The following is a 26538-nucleotide window of genomic DNA, read 5'->3' on the forward strand; positions in this document are numbered from 1 at the left end:
CGGCCTGGGCGGCCGCAACAGAATAATCCACTCAGGTCTTACGAAAGGACAAGAGAATGAATGAATGAATGAATGAATGGAGATGTCCCGTGGGAGGGACCGGCAGCACAGCCCGCAGCAGGGACCCCAGGCTGCACACACAGCACCCAGCATCTCTCTCACGTACACGCGCACACACACACACGCACCCTAGGGCGGCAGAAGAGGAGGAAGGGGCAGGGTCTTTCTCCATCTTTCTCTGTCACTCTGCCTTTCAAATAAAAAAGAAAACTAAAAGATTTTTTTAAAAAAGAACAGGAGACAGGGAGGCAGAAAGAGAGATGAGGAGGGAGGCAGAGACTCACTCGCCAGTGCAGGAATCCAGCCACATGTGCACGGGGTCACAGACACACACACTCCACCCTGGGGGTGGGACAACCCGACAAACAGACCACAGCGGAAGAGAGGCACGCATAGGAAGACAGACAGATGGACACAGCCCCAGAACCCGTGAGACACCTTCCAAGGACTGGCAGGAGGAAGAGCCCCAGAGAGGGGAGAGCAAGAACTGGGATGGACCTGGCCAGCACACGGACAGACAGAGCTCGGCTCCTGCCCCTCCCTGCCCCGCCTCCACACCTGGCCTATCTCTGACTGTTTCAACTGTCCTCTCCATCTCATTTCTCTTGGCAAACCACAGCTCTTTGGAGCCTTGGAGAAGAAAATAGGCAAAGACACAGAGATTAGAGAAAATGAGGCAAGGGGGCTGCAGAATTTTACAAGGAAGGGGCAGGAAGAACGGACTTTCAACCGGTCCCTGGGCAGTGAGACAGCCACAGTGTGGGAGGCTCTGGGACGTATGTGTGGGGCAGAGGGCACACACAGCACACACGGGAAGTGCACAGCTGGAGAGGGGGTGAGAGGTCAGTGAGACCGTGGGGAAGGGGAGGCAGGGGAGTGGGGGCTCTCGCCTCAGATGCAGGCGTCGGACGGCACACGCGTGGGCCTGGCAGGGAACCTGTGAAGGAATGCACAGAGGCACGGCGCACGGCGACAGCCAACCAATGAGGTGCAGGGGTGCAGGTGCAGTCAGGCAGACGGGGGGGGGCGGGGGCACCTGTTATGGTTCTTGTTTGTTTTCTTATTTGTGTTCTTTATTTGTGCAGAATAAACGGAAAACCAGTGAAACCAGAAAGGGCAGGTTGCAGGCGGGGGTCCCAGGCGCTCTGTCCTCTGCCCTCCGTGCCAGTCTCCCGCACACGAAGCTGCGCGCAAGAGCAAAGCGGCCACAGGCCCAGGGTGGGCAAGTGGAAACGGGCCAAGGAGCCAGAGACCCAAGGAGGGGGAAAGGCAGTTGTCCCGCCCGCCTTCCCCGGCCAGACAGCACCACGTGGGCGCGGGCGGGCCAGTCCCTTGACCACGAGGGCCAGTGCCGCGCCCCACAGCCCCAGGGGTCCGCCAGGCTGCAGGGAGGGGAGGCGAGGCGCGGGCCTGGCGCAGTGGAGAGGGGGCAGGCGCCCAGTGAGACCCGCAGAAGCGGAGATTCACAGGCAGGGCTTAGGGCGGGAGACAGAAATTGTAGGGGCACCGACACACGACGGAGAGGACAAAGCGTCAGGTGAGCCACAGCCGGAACGCGGAGCGAAGCCCGCGCCGCGCAGGCGCACTGTCGATGGCTGAGGCGGCCACGCGGCGGAGCACTTTGTCCCCGCCAGTCACACTCACGGGCACGTGGGCTCGCCCCTGCCCGGGTGCGCGCCCAAGCTCGCGCAGGCCTGCGCGGGCACACACGCCACCCCTGTGTGCGTGGGTTGGTGTGCAGGCAGCACCCACAGCCGCAGCAGAGAGCCCTGTCCCCGCTGAGACCCAGGTCCGCACGTGCGGGACGCTCGCACGAACGCAGGCACACACAAGCAGGCTGCAGTTTTGATTGCACGCACAAACACGCGCGCCTGCCGACGCTGCTCCTGCGTGTCCACGCTGCTGGGGGCTCAGGGCATGGCCCTGACTGGACGCCGGGGCACGTGGCCTGCAGCAGCTTTTGAAGTACCTGTTTAATGAAGCTGTGCTCTGGCGGCCAGAGTGGGTGCGCAGCGCAGGTGTGCCGCACCAGGAAATGGGTACCTGCGCGTGGACGGCTGCAGATCTACAGCCCAGGCTCTGCTTCCTCCCTGGGGGAGGGGTGGGGAGGGTCTTTGGGTTTTTCTTGAATGCCCGGGCCTGCCTTGGCCTGCTCCTCCACTTCTCACCCTGCCCAGCATGCCGAGGAAACGCACAAACAGCTCACACACAACCCTATCTTGGGATCTCCGGCTGCTCGCCGCTAACCACGGGGGCCACTACACACGCGCTGGATGGGCTCCAGCCCCACTCCTGCGCAGTCCGCGCTGTGTCTCCAGTATCCCCAGGCACCTGAATCCTGGACTCACACTTTGGGAGTCCTGGGTCCCACCCGGAGGTGCCGACGGCATTCCACTGGGGTATCTCCAATCTGCTGGGGTCGCGCCCCCACCAGAAGCCCAGCTGCTACCAGGGACCCGGGACTGCAGTGTGTCGCCTCCTCCCGCCACAGCAAATGTTCAAGAAAGCTTGGGACAAACTCTGAGGTCTGTTTGTGTTTAATCAATCAGACAATATGCAAAGTATTTACAACCAATTCTGGGTTGCCCCCCAAGCCTGGGCTGTGGGATGCAGGACCCCCCAGGCCCTGCCCAGAGCTAGGGGTGGTCCCCCAGGCCCCTGCATAGTCTTCTGAAATCTACAAAACACTGGTTTAAAAAAAAAAAAAAAAAGGACAGTATTAGGACACCTTATACACAGGGCTTTGAGTGGGTGGGCGGGGTGGGTGGGTGTGTGAGACCGGGCGGGCGAGCAAGCCCAGATCTAACTGGGACGGACGGTAAAAACGAGAGGGAAAATGGAGACTTCGTGGGCAGGCACCGCGCGGCCGCCTCCTGCGCTGCGGGGCCGAGCTGGCTGGAGGTGACCCGCAGCGGAATGTTATTGCTATGACGGGGCCGCAGGTGAGGTGCAGGACGGGTCTGGGGGACGGAGCAGGGGCGTTTTTACATGTTAAATACGACACACACGGAGACACACACATACACACACACGCGGGCACATGGGCACACACACACACACACAGAGGGGCCCTCGGCTAGATGCCACAAACTGCCTGCCGCCTCTTTTACACATGGGCCCTGGGGAAGCCACCACGCACCCTAAGGCCGGACGGCAGCGCCGGGGCCAAAGCGTGGTCTCCTGCTGTCCCAGGGCTGGGCTCACCGTGGCTGCCCCGTCACAAGGCCACGGTAACCTGTGGGGCAGACTGCAGCCCAGAGAGGAAGCCGTCACACAGCCCAGGCAGGAGGCACCCAGGGCCACCCAGCAGGGTGCCAACCTGGGGGAGGGAACAGAGGCCGGACCCTGAAATGCCACAGGACAAGTAAGGGAAGGGGGCCTGGGAGTCCCTCGAGGCCGGAGGCTGCCAGCCTCTTGGCTCTGGTGTCGATTGCCTGCAGAGCCTGGGAGCTCACTCCCGTCCACAGCCGCAGGCTCCAAAGGTCAAAACCAGCCTCACTCAGACGGAAGCTGCCTCGCCACACCTGCGCCGTCCACGTTCCCCCCGCCCTGCCCCGACTCCCGTCTCCAGCGGCTTCGGGCCGCACCCTCGGCCCCTGGGCTGCCCTGCTGTGGTCATGTTGCCTGTCGGTTCCTGAGGAAGACAGAGGAGCACCAGGCGCCGATCCCACCTCAGCACAAACTGCTGCGGCCTTGGGCAAGTCCCAGCCCCGCTGGGGATGTGGTTTCCCCGTGGACAACACGGGGGGCAAGGAACTGCTGCTCTCCACGGGTCCCTGGGGTCTCAGAAGGGCGGGTCTCAGAGGGGAGGGCTCGGGCTGCCCAGCCTGGGAGAGCTGGCGGGCACAGACATGGCAGCCTCCACCCACAGCTGAACCAGAAACAGATGGCGACGGGCAGGGTGGCAGGTGGGCTCAGCCAGGGCCCTCGCTCCTCTTTGGAAAGGTTCTTTGGCCAGCTCTGGAGACAGACCTGGGGCTGCATGGGCCGTGGACAAGAAGCCAGACGCAAGGAGGAGGCTGCGGCCGAAAGGGGCACCTTGGGCCCCAGCCCTGCTGCTCGGCTCCTCTCGCAGAGGCCGGAAGAGTCAAGGGGTGAGTGCAGGCGGGAGGCCGGCGGCCTGGGCAGGTGCCAGGCAGCGCTGCCCGGCCCCGTGGGCTGCCTCAGGCCAGCAAAGAGCGAGCGAGGGGCCTCGTCCCGGGCAAGCCAGCCCCACAGAGAGGCTCAAGGGCGGGCAGGCGCAGCCCAGGAGCCAAGCTGAGCAGCCAGTCCGGTCCTGCCCGCTCCTATAGGTTCTCTCCAGGCTGGTACTGGGGCTCGGTGGACGTGAAGTAGTCCTCCAGGAAGGCCTGCAGGTACTCGAAGGTGGGCCGCTCCTCCGGCTCCTTCCGCCAGCACTGGCACATGAGGTCATGCAGGGACTCGGGGCACTCGGGCGGGCAGGGCATCCGGTAGCCCCGCTCCACCTGGTCCAGCACCTCGCGGTTCACCATCCCTGTGGGCAGGGCGGGCATGAGGGGCCGGGCTCCTGGGAGGGGAGCGGGAAGCGGGGAGGGGCGGAGGTGGGGGCAAGAGGGCTTCCTGCCTGGGACATGGGCGGGACCGTGGCCAAGTCCTGCCCTGAGGCTGACAGTCCTGACCATGGAGTCTAAGTAGAGATCTCAACCCCTTTGGCCTCCAGGTGGGGAAACTGAAGCCCAGGAAAGGATGTGGCTTGCCCAAGGCCACCAGGGCAGAGGGGTCCAGGGGCTTCTCACCGGGGTAGGGCACCCGTCCCTTTGTGGTGAGCTCCGTCAGCAGGATGCCAAAGGACCACACGTCTGACTTGATGGTGAACCGGCCATAGAGTGCAGCCTCCGGAGCTGTCCACTTGATGGGGAACTTGGCACCTGCAGGGCAGGGAGGAAGCTCAGGGAGGCCCCCTCGGGGTGCCCCGACCGCCCCGCAGGGCCCCCAGAGCAGGGAAGGACCCGGCCGGACCCTGCCCACCTTGCCGGGCCGTGTACTCGTTGTCTTCGATGAGCCGGGCCAGCCCGAAGTCAGCCACCTTGCACACCAGGTTCTCCCCCACCAGGATGTTGGCGGCTCGGAGGTCCCGGTGCACGTAGTTCATCCGCTCCACGTACGCCATGCCTGAGGCGATCTGCGGGCAGGCAGAAGGTCACAGGCACGTGTCCAGGGTGGGGGTCGCCCCCGGGGGGGGGATAGCCAGCCCTGCTCCCTGCCCTGCCTACTGCTTCAGGCAAGGGAAGTCAATTTACAGTAAATGCCCTTGGCACAAAAGGCAGGAGCCCCATTCAGCAGCAGGTGCAAGGGCAAAGGGCAAAGGGGAGGCGCAAGACAAGACACAGGCCAGGGAGCTGGGGTGACCGGGAAAGAGGCCCCCGCTGACCCCGACACAGATGACTGCCAAGTTCTGGTGGTTGAGTGGGTCCCCTCACCAGGGTCCCCCTGGTGGCTGCCGGGTCCCCTCAGCTCAGACTTCTCATCCATTGAATGGGAACAGCCAACCTCTTCCTCTCCCGAGTTTTGTAAGGATTATATGAAACAATGGTTGTTGACTAATGTTTGCTGAGTGACTGAATGACCTTAACAAAGAAGAAAACTGGAGCTTCCAAGTAGGGTCTTCCTATGCCAGTGGTATGGCAAGATCACCGAATGTGGGGGCAATTGAGGCGGGCTTCCCAGAGGGGGCACTCAAGAGGCTGGAACCAGCTGGGTGTTCAAGGGCCAAGGGTTTAGGGGCCAGGGGCCAACTCACCTGCGCAGCCATGTCCACCAGCTGCGGCAGCCGGAGGTACTTGCCCGTCTCTCCCTTGAGGAAGTCCAGCAAGCTCCCTGGTGGAGAGAGACCTGTTCCAGCCCCTGCCCTCTGCGCCCACAGGCGGCACACAGGGACCCCTAGGCCCCTCGCTGGCACGGCAGGCCCAAAGACGGGCAGCTTGGGAAGCAGCAGCGCACGGCTGTGCAAAGGGGACGCTCCAGGCCGGCCGTGGAAAAGGAAGGAGCGCAGGCTCCGCCGACCAGGAAGAATCTCACGTACAAAGTTGATGCAAACAGAATCAGTGTCCGTGACAGACAGACAGCAGGTCGGTGGCTGCTGGGTTTGCGGATGGCGGCATACCCTGACTGCAGCAGAGGCTACACGGAGGACCCCTTGGTTAAAACCCACTGAACTGGGGGCCGGCGCCGTGGCGTAGTGGACTAAGTCTCCGCCTGTGGCACCGGCATCCCACCTGGGCTCTCGTTCGAATCCCGGCTGCTTCTCTTCCAATCCAGCTCTCTGTTAATGGCCTCGGAGGGCAATAGAAGATGGCCCAAGTGCTTGGGCCCCTGCACCCGCATGGGAGACCCGGAAGAAGCTCCTGGCTCCTGCTTTGGCCTGGCCCAGCCCCGGCTGTTGTGGCCATTTCGGGAGTGAATCAGCGGATGGAAGACCTCTCTCTGTACCCTCCTCTCTCCCCTGCCTCTAACTTCCTCAGGAATGTCTGATCAAACCTCCGCCAAAGTGGGAGCTTTGAGAAACAGCTGGTTAACTGCAAAGTGGAGCCAGGAGCAAGCCAGGCATGGGGGCCCCCACGTGGCTCAGCCTGCAGGGCTGGGGGTGCCTCCGCCCTCTGGAAGCCACGCCCATGGGAAGGCCACTGGCTTGCGCTCCCCTCCGGGGTGGGACGCACCCTTGCTCATGTACTCTGTGACGATGTAGATGGGCTCCTCGGACACCACGGCGTACAGCTGCACCAGCTTCTCGTGCCGCAGCTTCTTCATGACCTGTGCCTCCTGCAGGAAGGCCTCCGGGGACATGGTGCCGGGCTTCAGGGTTTTGATGGCCACCCTGGTGGTGCCGTTCCAGGTCCCTGTGGGGGGAGGGGCACAGGCTGCCTCAGTGGAGGGCCCCCATTCCTACAGCACAGGGACCCTAGATCTGTCCGCCTGGGTGTCGATGTCAGCTGTGGCCTCCCTAGTTTTGTGACGAGCCCAGCAAAGGCTTGGGCCCAGAACCTCGGCATCCCCATCTGTAAAATGGGTACAATGATAGCACACTCCACACAGGGCTGTTCCGGGGATTAAATGAGTCTCTGCTTACATGTGCAAGAAACACTGGCTGTTATCAGCGCCTTGGTTATTAGGAACGTCCCTAAGAGCAGCTCCCTCTCCTGGGCGCCCATGCCTTCCGGGCAGGGCATCAACAGGGGGCGTGTCCTGGTGGAGGCCACTGAGGCCACGTGAGCAAGAGGTCCCCACCAGCCTGCCTTCCCCTGAAAGCCAGCCTGGCTGCAGCCGACTCCCAGCTCTGCCTCCCGCCAGCAGGGAGCCAGAGGGGGGCCCTCCGAGGCTCGTTGTCCTCATCTGGGCAACAGGGATCCTAGGGAGCCACAGGGTCGGTCAAGGATAGGGCCGGGCTCGTGTTATCGCCTTGTGGTTGTCTGAGGTTTTCACCGCGGGGACCCTGGGGGAAGCTGTGGTCTCCAGCACTGTGTCTGATCCGGTTCTTGTCCCGGCAGGGCTGGGCCTCTTCCTCCATGTCACAGGGCCTCTGAGGCCCTGGGGACACAGGCGTCCGAGGCTCTGTCTAGTGGCCTCATGCACCTACCAGAGCTGGCGGTGGGACACGAGGGCCAAGAACAAGACCTACAAGCACCAGAAGGCCTGGTGCTGTGGCCCCCACCCCTGTTTTGGGAGCCCCCCTCCCCCCGGGTCTGCCTCTCTAAGCCCACACCTCTCTTCCCAGACCGGACTAGGCCAAGCGCCGGCCTCCAGGTGCTGTCTCTGCGGTGCCTTCCCGGGAGCCCCCTCTGCTGGCCTCGGCCGCCCAGGCCATCTGAACAGGGAGCTAATGCTGTGCCCGCTGCCTGTCTCGCCCAGCGGCCTTGGGGCTCCTGTGCCAGCCGAGGCGGGGAGCTAGGCTGTGTGGGCTGCATGGTGCTCACCAACAGGAATGGCTTTGCCATTGCTCCCGGGCTAAACAGCAAATGGTACCGGGTCAGGCTCCCCAGCACCCCTCGGCGAGTGGGGCCTCCCTTCCTGTGACTCAGAGTTCACGCATCGTGAGGCTGGGCTGGGATCCTCCCACAGCCCTGCTGGGGTCGCCCAGCTTCTACAGCCCCATCTACAGTCAGGAAGACTGAGGCTCAGGGTGAGGCCACCCCGCCCAGACACATGGCAGACCCTGGAGGACCCTGGTGCCCAGCCCTGAGCCTCCCATGGCAAACAGGTGCCACTGCCATCAGCCGAGGCCACGTGCCCACGGGAGCTCCGAGCATGGCACCTGGGGGCTACCCCACTGCCACGTTTACAGCAGGCCGCACGGCTGAGGGAAGGAGGCCCAGGGTGCTGAGCTGCCACACAGGCCAGATGTCAGCCCGGCTCTCAGGGGCGCCCCCAGAGTACCCCCGAGGGCCACAGCTCCCCCGCAGGGCGGCGCGGGCCTTACCCATCCACACCTCGCCGAAGCAGCCCTGGCCCAGTTTGACCTCCAGCCGCAGCGACTCGCGGGGGATCTCCCAGGCGTCCTTGGCCAGGCCCTGAGTCTGCGGCTTGGACGTGGGGCACACGGTGGTGAGGCGGTGGCACAGGCCGTCGGCGTGCTCTGCAGATGGGGAGGGAGGTGGGGCTCAGGCAGGCCCAGGGTGTGTGGCCCTGTGCATCGTGAGACACAGGACGCCCTCGCAGCAGGAGTCGACAACTGTGTGTGTTTATCCCCCGACCCCACGCGGGCCCACGACGCCTGTGCACCTGCTCACTGAGTCATTCGTTCATTCACTCATTCATTCATGACATTGAAGGGGTGCCCGGGATCCAAAGGGAAGAAGCGCGGTGGCCCCTGCCCCCCAGGACCACGAGGGTGACAGGGAAAAGCTGTGCATGTGTTAGCAGTAGATCTGATGGAGTCCCGGAAGGCTTCCCAGGAGTGGTGGCTGGGCTTGGATCTGCAGGAGGGTGAGGGCTGAACTAGGGAACAGCACACCAAGCCGAGGGCACAGCCTGTGCAAAGGCCCTGGGGGAGGAGCAGCTGCGGGCTGGGAGAGCTGCAGAAAGGGCAGAGGGAGGCAGGAAGGCGCCAGGCTCATCCTGGCTTGGAGCGGGGGCCCTGGAGGGCTGAGAGCTATGGGGACAGGGTTCAGATGAGCCCCACAGGGGTGGCCAACCCCACTGGGCGTCAGGAGGCAGAGGAGGACCACAGCCACGTGCAAGCTCCCGATACTGTGGTTCCCCAGGCAGCTTCAGTCCCCCCAGATGTGGGCCCACACCATGGCACCCCCAGCAGCCCCCACCCCCAACACACACAGGAGACCCGTGAGCTCTGCTCCCCCACACACTTTGCTGGAATCCATCTAGCCCCCCTCCGCCTCTCCCAGTAACCAGTTCAGACCGGTCCTGGGGCTGCAGAGACCCAGCCCCTCCATCCCCTCCCCTCCAGGGCAGCCCCTTCCTCAAGGGCAGCCGCAGAAGGACATGGGAGACAGGGAAGAGTGAAGGGCGAAAGGGAGGGACAGAGGACAGCAGCCTCGAGGGCTGCCCGGAGGCGGCGGCTGTGCACTCACTGGAGTAGTAGGCCACGAGCTGCTGCAGGCTGCTGAACTGCGTGCGGGAGGTGATGTAGAAGCCGCCGCTGTCCAGCTTGCGAATCTTGTAGTGCTTCACGTTGAGGCCCTTGGCGTTGTCGAAGTCCGACACTGACAGGCAGTAGGCACCTGCAGGGGGGCGGGCCGAGGGGAGGCAGCACCGTGACCGCCATGCCCGCCGGACCTGCACCCCTCCCGCCCCAGGACCCCAGCACCAAGCACTGTGCTGGGGCCTGCCTGGCACTGGGCCCGGGGAGGCCAGCCCATGGCCCACCGCCGGGAAGACAGCCAGACCTTGACAAGCTGCTGGGCCTCAGTTTCCCTCTCTGCACTATGGGGGCATCCTCGGGGCTGTGGGGAAGTCAGGGAGACCACAGAGCAGAGGGCCTGGCACAGCGGGCACTCCGTGAAGGTTTTCTGGGAGTCTGGGAACAGCCCCCGCGGTTATGCGCCCCTCACTCCCAGGTTTGCCCTTGGGGGCACAGTCCATGCCCGGCCCCTTCTGCAGACAGGTCAGGCCCAGGCAGGAGACCACGTGTGGCCAGACGGTGGCCCTCCTGGTACCCAGCCTGGCTGGTAGCCCGTGCTACCCTTGCCCAGGAGACGCCTGGCCGGTGTCGGGGGCAGCACTGGGTCCTGGGGGCAGAGGCCTTCTCTGGGGCCTGGCAGGCAGTGCCCGGCCACCGAACTCCCAGGAATGCACTCAGGCAGGTAACACCCGCGGTGCCAACACAGCACGCGGCTACCCCCGGTCGCTCGGTGAGTCAGGACCGAGCCGGGCCTTGAACCGCCTCCTGAGTGTCTTGTGACTTTCTGCAGGTGGCCTGGGCCAAGGGCAGGCAGGAGCAGAGGCCTGAGGCTGCAGCTGGCAGTGACTGCCACAGGTGTGTGCACACACACATGCACATACACACAGGTGCACACACCTGCTGGCACACCCACGCCCAGCAGCCACACACTCCCCAGGCCCCCGAGCGTGAGGACGAACCCACAGTCCCAACCTCCACATGTGCACACACACATAGGCACACACCTGCACAGGGGTGCCCACGTGTACAAAGCCGTCTGAGGGCTCAAACGCCTGGATGCTCCGCCTCCCTCCTCCCCTCCCGAGGAGGGGCGGGGCCAGGACTGGCCAGGGAAGGCCAAGGCCGGCTCCCAGCACTCACTGCAGCCCCAGAGGCCCCTGGGGAAGGGGAGGAGAGGGCCCCCTGCATCCGCACCCATTCTGGGAACAAACCTGTGCTGTGACACTCGGACCTCACGACAACCTGGGCCCGTCCTCATCTGACGAAACTGAGGCCACGGAAGTCTCGTCTCTCCTCTTGCTGCACCCCGGCTCCCACCGCTGACTTAGACACGCGCCTGCCTGACTTCTGTCCTGCCGTTTCATCCTCTTCCTTCTCTACCCCCAAACTCCTATTCACTCTGCAACACCCAGCCCCAAGAACCCACAAAAGACTCAGCCTCTGCTGGCCAGCAGGAATGCTGCTACCTTTCGTGGTCTCACTCTCGCGCACCAGGAAGGTCCCCCTTGGGTTTTCTGCATTGAGCAGTAACCGCTCCGACTCCCGCCTGGTAATCTTGCCGAAGTACCACCTGGGGAGGGAGGGACGAGCAGTGAGCAGTCCAGTTTCCGCCAGCCCTGGGCCCCTCAACCTCGCCCAGCAGTCCAGGAGCAGTGGTGAGCAGACGCCCAGGAAGATACTCACTCCTCGGCCTGGATGGAGTCGGAGGGCGCCACGTAGTTGCTGGGGATGTAGCCGGTCTGTCCCGTGCTGAGCGAGTGGGCCAGCCACCAGTCTCCCTCCCTGCACAGGGGAGAGCACGGAGCCAAGGGAGCCGTCAGCAGCCAGCCCAGGGCCGCTGGCTTCCTGCAGTGAGCGAGGCTGGGACCAGGGGAGCTCTCGCATTGCCCCATGGAGCTGGCCTGCAGCCCCCCTCCCAGGCCAGAAGGCAGCCAGGGTCTCCGTGCACGGAGCAGAGGCCAGGCCTTTCAGAAGGGCGCTCCCGGTCCTCGGGGGCAGGCAACACTGGAATGGGAGAGAAGACTCCCGCCCAAGAGGAACGTCAGGTTCCACCCTCCGAGTCTCCCCCAGCCCTGAGGTTCAGAAGCCAGACGCCAGGAGCTGGGGAGACCTGGGTGGAGGCCAAGGGGCGCCCTTAGGGGCAACCCAGGCCCCAGCCTGCAGAGCAGAGCAGCGCTTGCCTGTCACAAACCATGGCTCACGTCTACAGGGTCCTCAGCCGCAAACTACAGGCCCCTCCTGCAGCCTACCCATCTGCCACGGGAAACTGAGGCCAGAGGGGGCAGCGACTTGCCCAAAGTCACACAGCGATCTCGTCAGAGGGGTCGAGGTGGTGCAGCCCACTGCCCAGGCCCCTTCTGTACTAACTGCCCCAGGAGGAGAGGAGGACGGGGACAGGGGCAGGAGGAGCCCTGGGACCTGGGGAGGGGGTAGGGGCGGAAGTACCTTTGCAGCCATCTGAATGTGAACCAGGTCTGGCTGGAGCGGGGGTCCAGAGACACAGAGGAGGGAGGAGAAAGCGAGAGCCCGACGGGAGAGAAGAGGCAGAGATGGGGGTGGTGAGCGGCAACGAGTGGCAGAGAGAGCGAGGGAGGGGGCAGAAGAGCCAGGCGGGGCTGGGGACAGAGACGGGGCAGCCACAGAGGCCTCGCATCCAAAGCAACCCACAGGGCGGGGCAGGGAGGTCGATGGGCAGGGCAGCCCAGGGACTAGGGTTCAGCCCCCATCCTATTCCCACTGTACAGATGGGAAGACTGAGGCCAGGGAAGCAAAGCACTCTGCTCAAGGTCACACAGCCAGCCCCCAAAGGAGGAGGACCCCTCCCTACTGGGTGAGGAAGGACCTGACAGTCTGCTGAGCTCTCATCAGTACAAGGCTGTCTTGGACGTCACCTTGGCCCTGAATGACGCCGGCAGGATGCGCCCACCGCCGCCGCCACACAGAAATACAGAGGCCCCTCGCCTGCAGTCACACGGTCTCCACTCGAACCAGGACCCTTACTCCCAGCTTCTCTGAGCTGCCCCTGGCCATACTCTTCCGCCCGTGTTAAAGATGCAGAAGTTGTGGCCAATGCAGTGGGGGAGGGATAGGGCATTTGATGCACTAGTAAAGATACCACTTTGGGATGTCCACATCTCGTATCAAAGTGCCCAGGTTCAAGTCCCAGCTCCACTTCCGAGTCCTGCTTCCTGATAATGCACCATTGTGGGTGGCAGCAGCTGATGGCTCAGGTGGCCGGGCCCCTGCTACCCACAGGCGAGACCCAGATGGAGCTCCCGGCCCCCCGCTACCCACAGGCGAGACCTGGATGGAGCTCCCGGCCCCCCGCTACCCACGGGCGAGACCCGGATGGAGCTTCCGGCCCCCCGCTACCCACGGGCGAGACCTGGATGGAGCTCCCGGCCCCCCCGCTACCCACAGGCGAGACCCGGATGGAGCTCCCGGCCCCCCGCTACCCACAGGCGAGACCCGGATGGAGCTCCCGGCCCCCCGCTACCCACGGGCGAGACCCGGATGGAGCTCCCGGCCCCCCGCTACCCACAGGCGAGACCCGGATGGAGCTCCTGGCCCCCCGCTACCCACGGGCGAGACCCGGATGGAGCTCCCAGCCCCTGGCTTCGGCTCAGCCCAGTTCTAGCTGTTGTGGGCATTTGGGGAATGAACTAGCAGATGGAAGATTTCTGTCTCTACCTTTCAAACAAATAAAAATGATAAAATTTTTTAGAAAGACAGTACCAGGCTGGAGGACTCTCTGAGGACTCATGAAGGGGCAGTGAGCACCCCAGGCCCCGGGAAGCCCCGTGTGTGGAGCAGGGTGTAGGGGCCTGGCCTGGCTGGGGCTGGGCAGCCTTGCATAGCTGTGTGACAGCTGCTTGCACACTCAGCTGGGTGTGAAGCTCTGGAGTCTTTGGGGGAGGAGAGGACCCCAGAGGAAGGGGCAAAGCCCCCTCCAGGAAAGGGACCTTTGGGAGCCAGAAATCACCACCCACCTCCCTCTGTGCACCTGGGGGGTGGGGGGCTTGTCCATCTGCCCCAACTGCAAGGAAGGCAGGCAAGGCCCCGCCCCCAGCTGGGGAAACCAGGGCTGACAACTCAGCGCAGAGACACACAGCACACAGCCAGAGGAGACCAGCGCTTTCTCTGTAGAGCTGGGGAAACTGAGGCATGGAGCAGGCAGCGTGACTCGGTGGCAGGGTGGGTGAGGAGCAGGGCCTGAGTGTCTGCAGCCAAACTTGGCTCCCATCCTCCCAGAGGCTGGGGGCAGCAGTAGGGCAGCACCAGGACAGGGCCAGGTCCAAGGTCACAGGCTACAAACAAGACCACTCAACAAGGAGAGTCTGCAGGCTGGCGGCCTCGGGGTGTTAGGCCAGCAGGGGCCAGGGCTCCGGCAATAGGGCAGGTCAGCAGACACCACCAGGACTCCCCGAGGAGAGTTTGGGGCTGCCCAGTCCAGGGTGGGGTTGACAGCTCAGGGATGGGACCTGGCCCCCGGCCCCCAGCTCTCTAGCTGCCTGAGCCCAAGAGCAGGCGGCCCTGGGTGCCACCCTGCCTCAGGCCTCAGTGCCCTCTGCCATACCCCCAAGGTCAGTCAGGCCTCCCGCTGAAGGCACTAGCAGTTCTCAGCCTGCATGAGTTGTCAGTGTCTTGATTTGGCTGAAAAAATTGGCAATACTGAAAAGCACTAAATGTACATCTAAGGTACCCCTCCCTAGTCTCCAAAATCTCTTTAGAAACCAAAGCAGTGGGGGCCGGTGCTCTGGTGCAGTAGGCTGAGCATCTGCCTGCAGTGCCGGCATCTCCTATGGGCGCCGGTTTGAGTCCCAGCTGTTCCACTTCTGATCCAGCTTCCTGCTGAAAGCCTGGGAAAGCAGTAGAAGATGGCCCAAGTCCTTGGGCCCCTGCACCTGTGTGGGAGACCCGCAAGAAGCCCCTGGCTCCTGGGTTCAGATGGGCCCAGCTCCAGCCACTGCAGCCATCTAGGGAGTGAACCAGCGGATGGAAGAGCTCTCTCTCTGTCTCTGCCTCTCTCTCTGTAACTCTACTTCTCAAGTAAATACCTAAGTCTTGAAAAAAGAAAAAAAGAAAGAAGCCAAAGCGGCACAGCGCCACCAAGCATTCGCATGGAGCCCTGGGCAAGTGCCTGTCGGTAAGGAGGAAGTCGTGTCGCGGCGTCTCCCTCACAGGTGAAGTGTGCAAAGACCCAGCCCCACACGAGCCCACGCTGCAGTTATCCACTGAGCCTCGGCTTGCCTCCCTGTGGCGAGGGGGTGTCAGTCCCCATCTTGCCGTGACAGGGGTCTGGCAGGCTCAAACCCGCCTCTGTGTCTGCCAATGGCCGGTGGAGCTGCTCCTGCAGCCCTCACAGGTCCAGTCTGGCGGGGACACCACTCCAAGCCCAGCAGATGCAACAGTGACACTGGCTTATCAGGCTTTGGGTTCTGCACCCAGTGCCTTCCCTGGGGCCTGGGCTGGAGGGGGGACAGAGGAGATGGCCCTGGGTCAGGGGCCTTGAGCCACGATCTTGTCCCCATGGGCCCTCGTTGACCCCAACCCGTGTGTCTAAGCTGTCCAACCAGTGGCAAAGGGGTGGGAGGGGTGGCTCCAGACTCTAGGATATGATGCCAGAGCGCATAAGGACAGTCACTCTCGGGGGCTGCTGGGACTGGTCAGGGAGGCACCCTGGGGACCACAGCCCTGCTGGGCAGCCAGGAATGGCCCAGCCTGAGCTCCACACCCCATGGCCGAGGCTGGCAGAGCCGGAGCTGGGCAGGGCCAGGCAGACCGGTGTGGCCCAGGGCCGCAGGTGTGGGAGGTAAGGGCAGGCTGTGGGGGGTATGAAGTGGGGACCTGGGCGCTCTGTCAGCCTGAGGTGCCCCTGCCCCAGGGACTGTTACCTGCTTCCCAGGGCCTGCTGGGACGCTTCCCCCAAAATGTGCTGGAATTCAGGGGGAGGGACAGCTCAGGGTTGGGGCAGTCAGATTTCAGACCCAGGGGACTCTGTGGCGCCCAGGAGGCAAAGATCTCGGGCCACTGGGCAGCTCATCCTGACAGCAACCCAGACCCTCACAGGGCAGCACGGAGCATCCCTCACTCAGACAGCAAGGGTGGGGCGAGGCGGGGCGGGGGAGGGCTACAGCCATGCAGGGTGGTCCCTGGGCCCACACATCCCTTTCTCTTCTCCCTCCAACGCCAGCCCCAACTCTGCCCGCACCTGACCTCCAAGCCCAGGGGCAGCTGCACACTGAGACAGCAGGAAGGCTCCTGACCCGCCCCACCCACCCCAGGGCCTCCCACTGCTCCCTGGGGCTTCCCATGTAGGAGATGCCACCACTTCCACCCTCGGGAGACCCAGGCAGAGAGGCAGAGGCTGGCTGAGGGGGGAGAGGGGCTGCCGCTGGCGGGGGGGGGGGGGGCTCCCCAGCCTTGCCGGTCTCCTCCCCTTTGTCCCAGCTGTGACCCGAGCCCTACCCACCCACCCGCCCACCATGCATCAAAGCCACAGCCTGGTCTCCTGCCTGCACCCTCACCAAGGCTTCCCTGGCCCAGGCCCCTCCCAGCCCTGCCTCCGCTCACTGTGTGACCTTGGGCCTCAGTTTGCTCCTCTGTAAAGTGGAAGAAATGAGCGCTCTGTTCTCAGGGCTGTGGAGGCCCCAGAGAAAGTCGTGCAGCTTCGAGCGCTGCGGGCAGCCCTGCACGAGGAAGCGGCCACTTCTGCGGGCTGACACCGGCCGGTGCCCCGCATGCCAGGTGGCAGGTGAGGCAGGGGCCCAGAAGGAGGTGGCCAGCAGCAGCCCCTGGGAGCTCCCGGTTTGGGGGTGGGGGACAAGCAAACAGCTAGTCAGAGAGTGGAGCCCACCCCAGCCCTCCAGACTGAGGGAGGGTAGGAAAGCCCCTCCCCTCAGGAGGCAGTGGGCGCCCGATTCCAGTCCTGGCTCTGCTGACTGGTAGCTGTGTGACCTTGGACAAGGGCCTTCACCTCTCTGAGCCCCAATGTCCTCGTTCGCAAAACGGAGCCGCCGCCCCCCCTCCTGCTGCAGCCCAGCGCCTGGCACCATGTTCCCCCCGCCCTTCTGCACGGGCAGTCCTGCTCGGGACCTCACAGGGTGGAGAGGAGCTCAGCAGGCAGGGAGGGGATGGCGTGCTTCCAGCACAGGGGTCAGCACGCAGCACGCACAACCCAGCGGGACCCTCTGGGACCAATGGGCACCAAGCCTCAGCCAGGCCTCTAGGACGCCGCGGGCTCCACTTCCCTCTCCCCTCCACAGCCCGACCTTCTGCAGCCACGAAGCCCTGCCCGTCCCACCTTGCACCTGCACCTGGCAGCCTGCTTCCATGGCTCGGGGACCTGGCACCCTGGTTGGGGCTGGCTCAAGGCCACACTCTGGCTCCAGGGGTGCGGGGACCAGGCCTCATTGGCCCAGTGCCCTGCATGCCACTGGCACTCAGCGTGGCCTGGGAGCCACGGTGGGGAGGGGAGTGAGCAGGAAGGGGGGGGGAGGTGTGTGATGGGCAGGCTAAGGGGAGGAGGGCCCACTGGGACCAATGGGGCGGAAGACAGGCGGGGGAAGCCGAGGTGGGCCAGCAGGGAGGGGAGCCTGGGCCCAAGCACATGCAGGCAGCAGCCACGTCCACCCACTGCCAAGCAAATACACACCTGACATCCACCTTCCTCCTAAGGCCAGCGAGAGAGAAGCAGAGAGAGAGGGAGAGACTGAGAGTGCGCCGGGGACAGGAGGGCAGCGGGGACGCCCAGGCAGCAATGCGGCAGCCCCTGAGGGGGACCCTCCCCAGCCCCACTGGGAGGCTCCCCAGGGTCCTCCGGAGGGGAAGGGGCACCCACGTGTTGTTGACGATCTGCAGCCGCTCCCCCTTCTTGAAGGACAGGTCGGTCTCCGTCCGGGACTCATAGTCGTAGAGGGCCACGAAGGTGGTCACCCCGCCTGCAGAGAGGGCCAGCCCAGGGATGCTGTGTCCATGCTCACTGCGCCCCCTGGTGGCACCGGCTCACAGAGCAAGCAGCCCCAAGGACAGGCCCCAGGGCCTGGCACACAGTAGGTGCTCAAAGAAAAGCTGTGGGCTGCAGGAGCCGGGGTACAAGGGAGCCCACCTTGGGTCACTCTGTTCCTCCATGGAGTGACTCAGGGTGCTGCGAGGGGCCTGGGGAGGTCCTGGCTGCAGGATCTGTCCCCTTTGAGAGGCCCCTCAGCCCTCCATGTCACTGACAACCCCCACATCCCCCTGGGGTCTCTCCAACCCCCAGCAGCTCATACACTGCCCATGGGGTTCTGTCCTCTGCACTGCTTGGACCCTAGTGTCTCAAGAGCCCTTGGCACATCCTAGGGCTCCACCAGTTATTTCTTGCACAGACTGGTGTGTTTGTGTCAGAGGCTTCAAGCCTGCCTGCCGCCCTGGTGCTGATGAACACAGCACCTGCAAACCAGGGCACTGGGGCCCGAGTCTCCAGCTGGGTGTGTCTGTCCTGGGTGTGCCCTCGGTTGGGCTCCCACCTGCACATGGGTGAGTCTGCATCCCAGTGTGCAGCTGCTGTGTCTGCCCTGGCTGACAACCTCTCCGTTGGGCAGGTGTACAAGTCCCAGCTGAGGATGGGTGTGACTCCAACTGAATGCTTTGGCTAAGAGTGCACATGTTTATGTACCTAGTGGGTACTTCAAAAAGTTCATGGAAAATGAACTAGAAATTAACACTAAGAAGCAGGTGTTTAGACTGGCAGTTAACATAACCGCACTCTGCATCACAGTGCCTGGGTTCAACTCCTGGCTCTGGTTCCTGAGTCCAAGTTCCCGCTAATGTGCACCCTGGGAAGCAGTCGGGATGGTTCAGATAGTCGGGTCCCCGCCACCCACGTGGGAGACCCTGGCTAACATCCTGGATTCTGCCTCTCCCAGCTTCAGCCCAGCTTTGGCCATTGTGGTCATTTGGGGGAGTGAACCAGCAGATGGGACATGTCTGTCTCCCTCTGCCTCTTAAGTATACAAATAAAAAAAATTCTTTAAAATATTTGTTGCAAAAATGTTTGAAATCTATAAATACAATATGTTTTTAAAACCGTATGGGAGGTGCAAATTACAAAAAAACAACACGCAAATTTCAAAACTCCTGGAATTCTAGTTTTCCATGAACCTTTTGAAGTTGTCTCCTGCTGAGGCTGCCGTACCCGCAAGGCGCCAGCAGAGGGCGCAGGGGCTCATCTGGGAGCTGGGCCTGGCGTCCCGGACTCGCTGCTCCCTGGCAACCCGTCCGCCCCACCTGGCCAACACCCCACCCTCCCACGCCCGGTCCTGCCCAGCTCCCTGCCTCCTGGACCCCTGGGATTCAGGTCCCTGTGCTGCCCCACACGAGCCTCTCTGCAGAGAACCCAGCCGGGGGCGGTGGAGAGCGAAGCAGTGCCCCTCCCACCCCACCCCCCACGCCCGGCAGCCCTGGGACAGTAAGGCCAGACCCTCCCCCTTCGGGGAGGGGGCGGGCGCAGCGAGGAGGGGCAAGGGCAGCCCGGCCCCTAGCCCCGCGCACTGACCAGCCAGCGGCCCGGCCCTCTGCGGGGAGGTGACGGTGTCCGAAGAGTTGAAGCCCCCGAAGAGTTTGGGCTCGGCGGCAGCAGGGGCGAAGGCGGCGCTGGGGCCGCGGTGGCCGTCGGCGGAGGCCGGCTTGTTGGGGGTCTGCGTGCTGGGGAAGGCGCCGCCGGCCCCTCCGTGGGCGCTCTCGGCCGGCTCCAGGCTGCGGCGCCGCTGGCTCGCGTCCCTGGGCTTGCTCTTGCTGCTGCCCATGGTCCTGGCGGGGATGAGAGGGGACCCTGGGTGGAGCAGCGAGAGGGACCCCCCCGCTCGGTCTGCGGGGGAAAACTGAGGCCAGAGAGAGGACCAGCCTCCTGGGCGCATGCGCCTCAGCCTCAGGTTCCTCATCTGTGAAGGGCACTAAGGGTGGCTTCCTGGGGGCAGGGCCCCGTGCAGAAGCCCTGGCCTGCCCCACCTCCCCGGGGTCCCTGGCCCAGCCCTCCTGAGCAGGCAGTTGGCACGCAGGTTTGCTGAATGAATATTTGACTGACGGAGAGTCTAACCCGGAAGAAAGGTGCTAAGAGGAGGTGTGAAGAGGGGCCGGCTGGGAGCCCACGGCAGCCAGGGGCCTTTGCACTCGCCTGCACCACGCTGACCGCTTCACCAGGCTCCTCAGCCCGAAGGGGGCCCCCGGGGAAGCATCTCCCGGACCCACTCCCTGGGCCTGAGTTCTCACTGAACGGCGCACAGCCGTGCTCAGCAGACACTGGACGGCTGCAGGAGCCGTGGGAGGAGGAGCTAAGAGCTCGGAAGTCCTGGCGGGCCGTGCAGAGACCAGGAAGGACAGCCCGGACCCAGCTGGAACCCCCTCCCTGCCTCCCGCCTCCCGCCCTCACCTGTCCCAGAGGCTCTGGGGTCTTGGCCTTGGACTGGAGGCCCAGCTCCGCCTCTCCCACTCTGTGTCTCCAGGCGGGTCACTTCCCCGTTCTCATCTGCAAATCAGAGAGAAAGGCTGGGTTAGGGGGGAGACGCTACCGGCTGCCACCCCCAGGGCCACTCCTCATCAGGCCGGAGCCGCCAGGACCAGCGACCTCACCATCACCCTCCCGAAGCATTCGTGGGCGACAGCGAGGCTCTCGGGCCAGGCTCCCCCGGTTCCGGTACCAGCTATGCCCCAGCCAGCTGTGTGACCCCGCGCACCTGAGCTAGCTGCTCAGTGCCCCGTTGCCTCATCTGTAAATGATGGGGACCGAGGCACTGTCGCAGGCCGCCTGTCACGTCAGCGTTACTGACATGGTGATCCCAGACACCCCAGCGAGGGGACGTCCCATTATGCCACAAGGGCGCCTACCGGCCCAGGATGGGTCTAGATGGTCCTCCAAGACCCCTTGAATAAGAAAAAGTCCCCCTGATTGGATGGGGCAGCCATCTGTGGGCCATGGGCTGCTGGGCTGCACAGTGGGGGTGCAGCCCGCATGCCCCCCGGAAGCCACTGGCTCAGAGAACATGGGGCTGAGGAGGCCCTGGGTGGACGGCAGACCTGCTCCACAGCCCAAGGGGGTCACTGGGCCCCCAGTTTCTATGGCAACCCATTTCACTGAGGCCACAGCACCCATCAGAAGTCTTTGGTTACCCACAGCCCCAGGCCCAGCCAGCCCACTGCACCCCTGCTAATCACCACGGGGCACACAGAGATGAACCGGCCAGGACCTCGTTGGACTTCGAGAGGAAATAAAACTTCCAAAAATATCTTTGAAAACAAACAAAAAAAAGTTGTCAAATATAAGAGGAACTATCCAAGAGCCCAAACTTTCTTTAGAACAAACTACGGTGGGGGAAGAGTGAGCTCCCCGTCATGGGAGGGAATCAAGGACAGAAGAACGGGGGAGGGAGCCCGGGCAGGGCCGTGAGGGTACTTCAGCACCAAGAGCTCGGTGTGTGCCCTCCTGGAGTCGAGGAGAGAGACACGGCCCCCAGCCCCTATGCTCTTACACTCACCAAGAACACAGCTCCCCACTGCCCCCCACCCCACCGCAGGCCTTTAAGACACCGCTGAGTGCAGCGTGCGTTGGCTTGGGGCTGTTGCTGTTTCCTGGCTGACTGAGGCGCACCTGCGGACCGCTGGGGGCCGCGGCAGGCTTCCTGGGTCCAAGTCCCTGCCCAGCCAGTCCAGTGATGGGCCCCGAGCCTCAGCTGCCTCCTCTATCATGCCCCCCCCCCCCATCGGGGGTCCTGCTGGGAGTCTGTGAGGGAGGCCCCAGGCCCGCTCCGGGCAGCACGGCATCTGCCAGGCCTCGGGTCAGGGGTGACTTTCCTCACCGACTGCAGCAGACGCCCAGGAAACCCAGGAAACAAAACGCCCCCTGGTCGCCCCCCAGGACCTGCGGGGGCGGGGCTGGCGGTCTGCTCCCAGCCTGCTGCGGACCCTGCGCACCCTGGGGGCAGGGCTGGGGCAGGGTCTGGCACCCACCTGAGGCTCTAGAAACACGCTAAGGACAGGCAGCCGACTAGGAGGGCACATGCACATAAGTCACTCCGTGTCCTGTTCCACGGAGCGGAGACCACACCTGGCTCCTGCCCGCCTCCCGCTCCGGGCCCAGACCTGGCACTGGTGCTCCAAGCTCTCTGCAAACTGCCTGCCGGCTCACCCAGGAGGCAGACACTGGCTGTGTCCTTTTTTCCAATTGATGAGTTCCAGAGAGGTAGAGGAACCTGCCTTAAGTCACACAGCTTGGGTGAGAGTGAAACGGAGTGGCGGCAGGGAGAACCACACCCACCGGGCGGGTGAGGTGTTCCGTGAGGTCCAGGGGAAATTCATGGGCCCACCTCCCGCTCTCGGCCTCTCCCTGCAGAGCAGCCAGCGGCCCCTGGCAGGGGGCCCAGCCCTGCTCCGAGGTGTCATTAAAGCAGAATGTGGGAGAGGAAGGGTGGTCCCATCTAGGGTGGGGCCCGGTCTCAGCGGTTCTGCTGGCAGAAAACCTCCCAGTCCGGGCCGAACGCCTAGTCACCGTGAGTTGCCCATCTGACAAGGGCCAACCCCCCGCATCTCTTCCGCCACTTGCACGCTCCGAGGTAAAGATAGATCCTCCGGGAAGCAGTAGGGCGCTGGCCCGGACACGCCCCTTTCCTCCGGGAGCCGCTCCTGACCACAGGCTCCCCGACCTCTGCCCCGCAGGAGGGTTGTGTGGGATAATGCAAGCCAGGGTGTGGGGCGGTGCCTGGCACATGACAAACATGCGCTACTAAGCTCTCTACAAAGAAAACTGGTGCTTTTTTTTTTTTTTTATCATTAATTTAACTGAGAGAGAGATCTTGCACCCACTGGTTCACTTCTCAAAGCCAGGAACTCCATCCGGGTCTCCCACATGGGTGGCAGGGACCCAAGCACGTGGGCCATCCCCGGCTACCTCCCAGGATGCATCAGCAGGAAGCTGGGTCGGAAGCAGAGCCAGACTCGAACCCAGGCACTCAGATGTGGGGTGCAGGCATCCCCCGCCACATCCTAGCCGCTGCACCAAACGCCCGCCCGAGAAAACCGGTTCATATGTGAATGTGTACGTGTGCACACGCACGCACACGCATGCGTGCTTGGGAAGCTTAGAGAAAGTTCTGGAAGCATTCCCAATTCTCCGTGTCTCTTCCAAAAGGCGTGGGACGGAGAAAGGAAGATCCCTTTTTCACTTTCTATTCTGTGTCAACTGACATTTAGAAATTACTTTGTCATGACTTTTTTAAAAATGAGACTTAAAAAATAAATTTTTTTTGAGAACTTCCCGTCATCCCCTGTGCCTGAGGCCTAACCCCCTGCTCTGCCGTCCAGCCGGCCTTGGCCTTCACTCGCTCCCCGCCGGAGCAGCACAGCCCTATCTCCCACCTCCTGCACACAGACGCCCACAGCCCAGTGCAGCCCACTGCGCAGCCTCCCGGCTCCTCTCCCAGGGGCGGCGGGCGGGACAGGACTTTGGGAGCCGGAAGCAGGGACCCCAGTGACCCCAGGGACTCCACTGCTCCCGAGCAAAAACCTCCCTGGGTAAGTCACTCCGCCCCTCGGTTTCCCTGTCTTTGAAATGGGAGTACCGGGCGGGCGCCGGTGCAGACACCCTCGTCCAGTGTGGGACTGCTGGGCTCCACACCCGGCTCCGCCTCCTGATCCCGCCTCCTGCTGACACAGACCCTGGGAGGCAGCGGGGAGGACTCAAGTCACTGGGCTCCTGCCACCCCCGTAGGAGACCCGGATTGTGTTCCGGCCCGGCCCGGCCCGGCCCGGCCCCGGCTGCTGGAGAGTGAACCAGCGGCCAGGAGCTCCGTCTGTCTGCCTGCCACTGTCTCCGTCTCTTTGCCTTTCAAATAGACACAGTTAAGATGGGGAAACAAGGAACCTAACGTCTGAGCCTTGAGAGCCCACGCCCAGGAAGCGGGCAGCAGTGGGAGGCAGGGCCCCGGGGGCCATGCCCGGAGCTGCGCGCTCCACGCGCGAGGCGGCGCGGCGCCGTGTCCCCCGCGTCTGGGAGCCGGCCACAGGAGGCAGTGCCTGGCCCACAGGGAGCGCCCACCAACACAGGAGCTGGGGTCCTCGCGGGGCGTGGAACCCCAGTCGCTCCAGTCCCAAAGTCTAAACTGTCGCCAGACCTGCGCCGGGGGCTGGCCACAGTGACGCCGACAAAGGCCACCCCTCCGGGGAGGAAGCCCACCAAGACCCGGCGCGTGTCCCGCCACGTTCCCGCGCCGGGGCCCTCGTCCCCACGCTGGCGCTGGAGGCCAGGCCCTGGGAGGGCGCCGTGAGGGAGCGCCCATGTGACAGGACCAGCGTCTGGCGGGGGACGCGCCACCGGGCGGGGAGCTGGGCTCTGTCTCCGAGGGCACGGCCGGGAGGCGGCCACCTGCGGCACCAGGCGCACGTCACACATCACACGCCACGCGCCGCACGCCACACACCGCACGTCGCCCGCCACACGTCACAGGTCACGCGCCACACACCACGCACCATGCACTACGTCACATGCCACACGTAGCCCGCCACACGCCGTACGCCACGTCACACGCCACACGTAGCCCACCACACGCCGCACGCCACATACCACACGTCGCCCACCACACGTCACAGGTCACGCGCCACACACCGCACGTCGCCCGCCACACGTCACAGGTCACGCACCACGCCACACGCCACGTCACACGCCACGCATAGCCCGCCACACGCCGTACGCCACGTCACACACCACACACAGCCCGCCACAGTCGCCCACCACACACCACAAGTCACATACCACACGCCGCCCGCCCCACGCCGCACGCTGAGCCTACCAGCGCCTTGTTAGCCCAAGCCCAGGAATGCGGCCCGGGTCGCCGCCCCGCGCTCAGTCCCCACAGGGACTGCGCATGCGCCTGCCATCTGCCCGCCCCAGAAGTCACGTGCCCGTGCTAGCCGCCAGGAAACAGAAATGGAGGGAACAGAAGGGAGTCAGACAAGACAGAGTTGGCGTGGATGTGGACTGGGAGAGCCACGCGACGCCACGGAAAACCATTAAATAGCAAAGGAATAAAGTCAAGAGGCAGGGGATTTTTGAAAATCCATAATGTATCTATTTACCATATGGGCACCAGTTCGAGTCCCGGCTGCGCCACTGCCGATCCAGCTCTCTGCTATGGCCTGGGAAAGCAGTGGAAGATGGCCCAAGTCCTCAGGCCCCTGCACCTGCGTGGGAGGCCTGGAAGAAGCTCCTGGCTCCTGGCCTCTGGCCACTGGCTGCGGCCTGGCTCAGCCCTGCCAGTTGCAGCTGGGGAGTGAACCAGCGAATGGAAGACCTTTCTCTCCCCGCCCCTTCCCTCCCTCTGTAGCTTTGACTTTTAAATTAGTAAGTCTTATAAAAATAAACAAATACATAAAAACAGCAGTTATTCCTAAATCAGTCTAGAAACCCTCAGCAGGTTCCCTTTGCACCAGGCGAGTTAACGTGTAAACTCAGAAGTAAGGGTGCATGGTTGAGACTGACCAGCACAGTCCCAGAGAGAAGAGCACCAAGGGGGAAGCGGGCCCAGCAGACGGCTCAAAGTCACGGCCACTGAGGCCGCGTGATACCGGCTCGGAAACACGGTAACGGAACGGAAGAGCGGCCAGTCGTCCGGGAGTCCAGTGTGTAACGAAGGGGCCATTTCAGACCAGGCAGGAAAAGGTGGAGACTTTTAAGACGCAGTTGGGGCCGCTGATCTGCCCCCCGAAGACAAAATAGGCTGAGTGTAGGTCTCACTCCCTCGCGAACACATCCACGCCAGTCAGATAAAATCACAGCGACAGAAACCGCAGCGTTCTACGAGGGAAGGAGGCCACGCATCTTCCACCCTCAGAACGGGGAAAGGCTTCCTGAATGTTGTTATCGTTATCGTAAGATGCTCGAACAATCTACAGAAAGCTCTGTCTGCACAGCTCAATACACACCGAACCCCAGTTCAAAGCAGACAAGCCATGCGTAACTCTTCAGCCAGACAGGAGCTGGCTTCTCCCTAATAGATAGTGCGCTCCCACCAAGGAAGCCAAATGCCCCCGGATAGTTCCCGGGGCGGGGTGCTCAGCCTCGCGCACAGGGTAAACGCAGAGAAAGCTCCGAGGGCCCCCAGCAGCAGCACACAGGTACATTCCTCTCTAGTGCGTGTGGACCACGGGCTACCCTGCGAACAAGCAGGAAACCACACGGAGCACGGCTCCGACCGCCATGGGATGCAGTAAGACATCAGTAACGGCGAAATCAATAAGTGAAAACCCGGCCGCCCACTCCTCAATAACCGGTGAGTCCACGACCACCTCACCGACAGGATCAGAGACGTCGGAAGGGCCGTCGGAACGCATCCTAAACGCGGTGCAGAAGCCACCGGGAACGCGCTGTGCCCGCAGTGAGGAAGAGGAAGGGCGCGGAGCGCGGTCCCGGGGCCACGCTGCTGCTCGGGACGCCCACACCACAGAGCCTGCGTGAGTGCCGCCTCTGCTTCCCACCCGGCTCCCCCGCTCATGCGCCTGGCAAGTACTGGGGACCCTGCCACCCGTGCAGGAAGCCCCGATGGAGCTCCTGGCTCCTGGCTTCAGCCTGGCCCAGCCCCAGCTGTTGCGGGCATTGGGGGAGTGAACCCAAGGATGAAAGGTGTCTGCCCTCCCCTCCCCCTTTCTCTCTGCCACTCTGCCGTCCAATAAGCAAAAATAAATACATAAAGAACTTTAAAAAATTAAGAAGATCCATAACTTAACCTTCGATTTAATTCACATTAGCAAAATCAGAGCACATCAAACCTAAGGCAAGTGAAAGAAAGGGAATAACAAAGATTAAAGCAAGAATTAATGAACAGGAAAACAGTAAAGAAAATCGGCAGAAGCAATAGTTG

General features: G+C 63.3%; 1 protein-coding gene across 4 annotated transcripts in view; it reads right to left on the reverse strand.

Moving 5' to 3' along the window:
- Nucleotides 1-2581: 2581 nt before the first annotated feature.
- Nucleotides 2582-26538, reverse strand: part of SRC (SRC proto-oncogene, non-receptor tyrosine kinase) — a 45274-nt gene continuing 21317 nt past the window's right edge. For 2 of the 4 annotated variants that reach the window (XM_070051855.2, XM_070051854.2), the window contains 14 exons: nucleotides 20064-20159; nucleotides 19191-19444; nucleotides 17496-17595; nucleotides 17310-17327; nucleotides 12101-12133; nucleotides 11339-11437; nucleotides 11122-11225; nucleotides 9606-9755; nucleotides 8495-8650; nucleotides 6738-6917; nucleotides 5822-5898; nucleotides 5050-5203; nucleotides 4818-4949; nucleotides 2582-4555 (listed from right to left, as the gene is read on the reverse strand). In XM_070051855.2, coding sequence (XP_069907956.1) covers nucleotides 4347-4555; nucleotides 4818-4949; nucleotides 5050-5203; nucleotides 5822-5898; nucleotides 6738-6917; nucleotides 8495-8650; nucleotides 9606-9755; nucleotides 11122-11225; nucleotides 11339-11437; nucleotides 12101-12133; nucleotides 17310-17327; nucleotides 17496-17595; nucleotides 19191-19440 — 1662 coding nt within the window. In that variant the 5' untranslated portion in view covers nucleotides 19441-19444; nucleotides 20064-20159 and the 3' untranslated portion in view covers nucleotides 2582-4346. The remainder of the gene's footprint in view (nucleotides 4556-4817; nucleotides 4950-5049; nucleotides 5204-5821; nucleotides 5899-6737; nucleotides 6918-8494; nucleotides 8651-9605; nucleotides 9756-11121; nucleotides 11226-11338; nucleotides 11438-12100; nucleotides 12134-17309; nucleotides 17328-17495; nucleotides 17596-19190; nucleotides 19445-20063; nucleotides 20160-26538) is intronic. The other 2 variants (XM_051845064.3, XM_051845067.3) reach the window with 2 other exon arrangements.

Source organism: Oryctolagus cuniculus, chromosome 11, assembly GCF_051225735.1.
Source record: "Oryctolagus cuniculus isolate XC-2025 breed Fujian yellow rabbit chromosome 11, ASM5122573v1, whole genome shotgun sequence".
In the NCBI taxonomy this organism is placed as follows: domain Eukaryota; kingdom Metazoa; phylum Chordata; class Mammalia; order Lagomorpha; family Leporidae; genus Oryctolagus; species Oryctolagus cuniculus.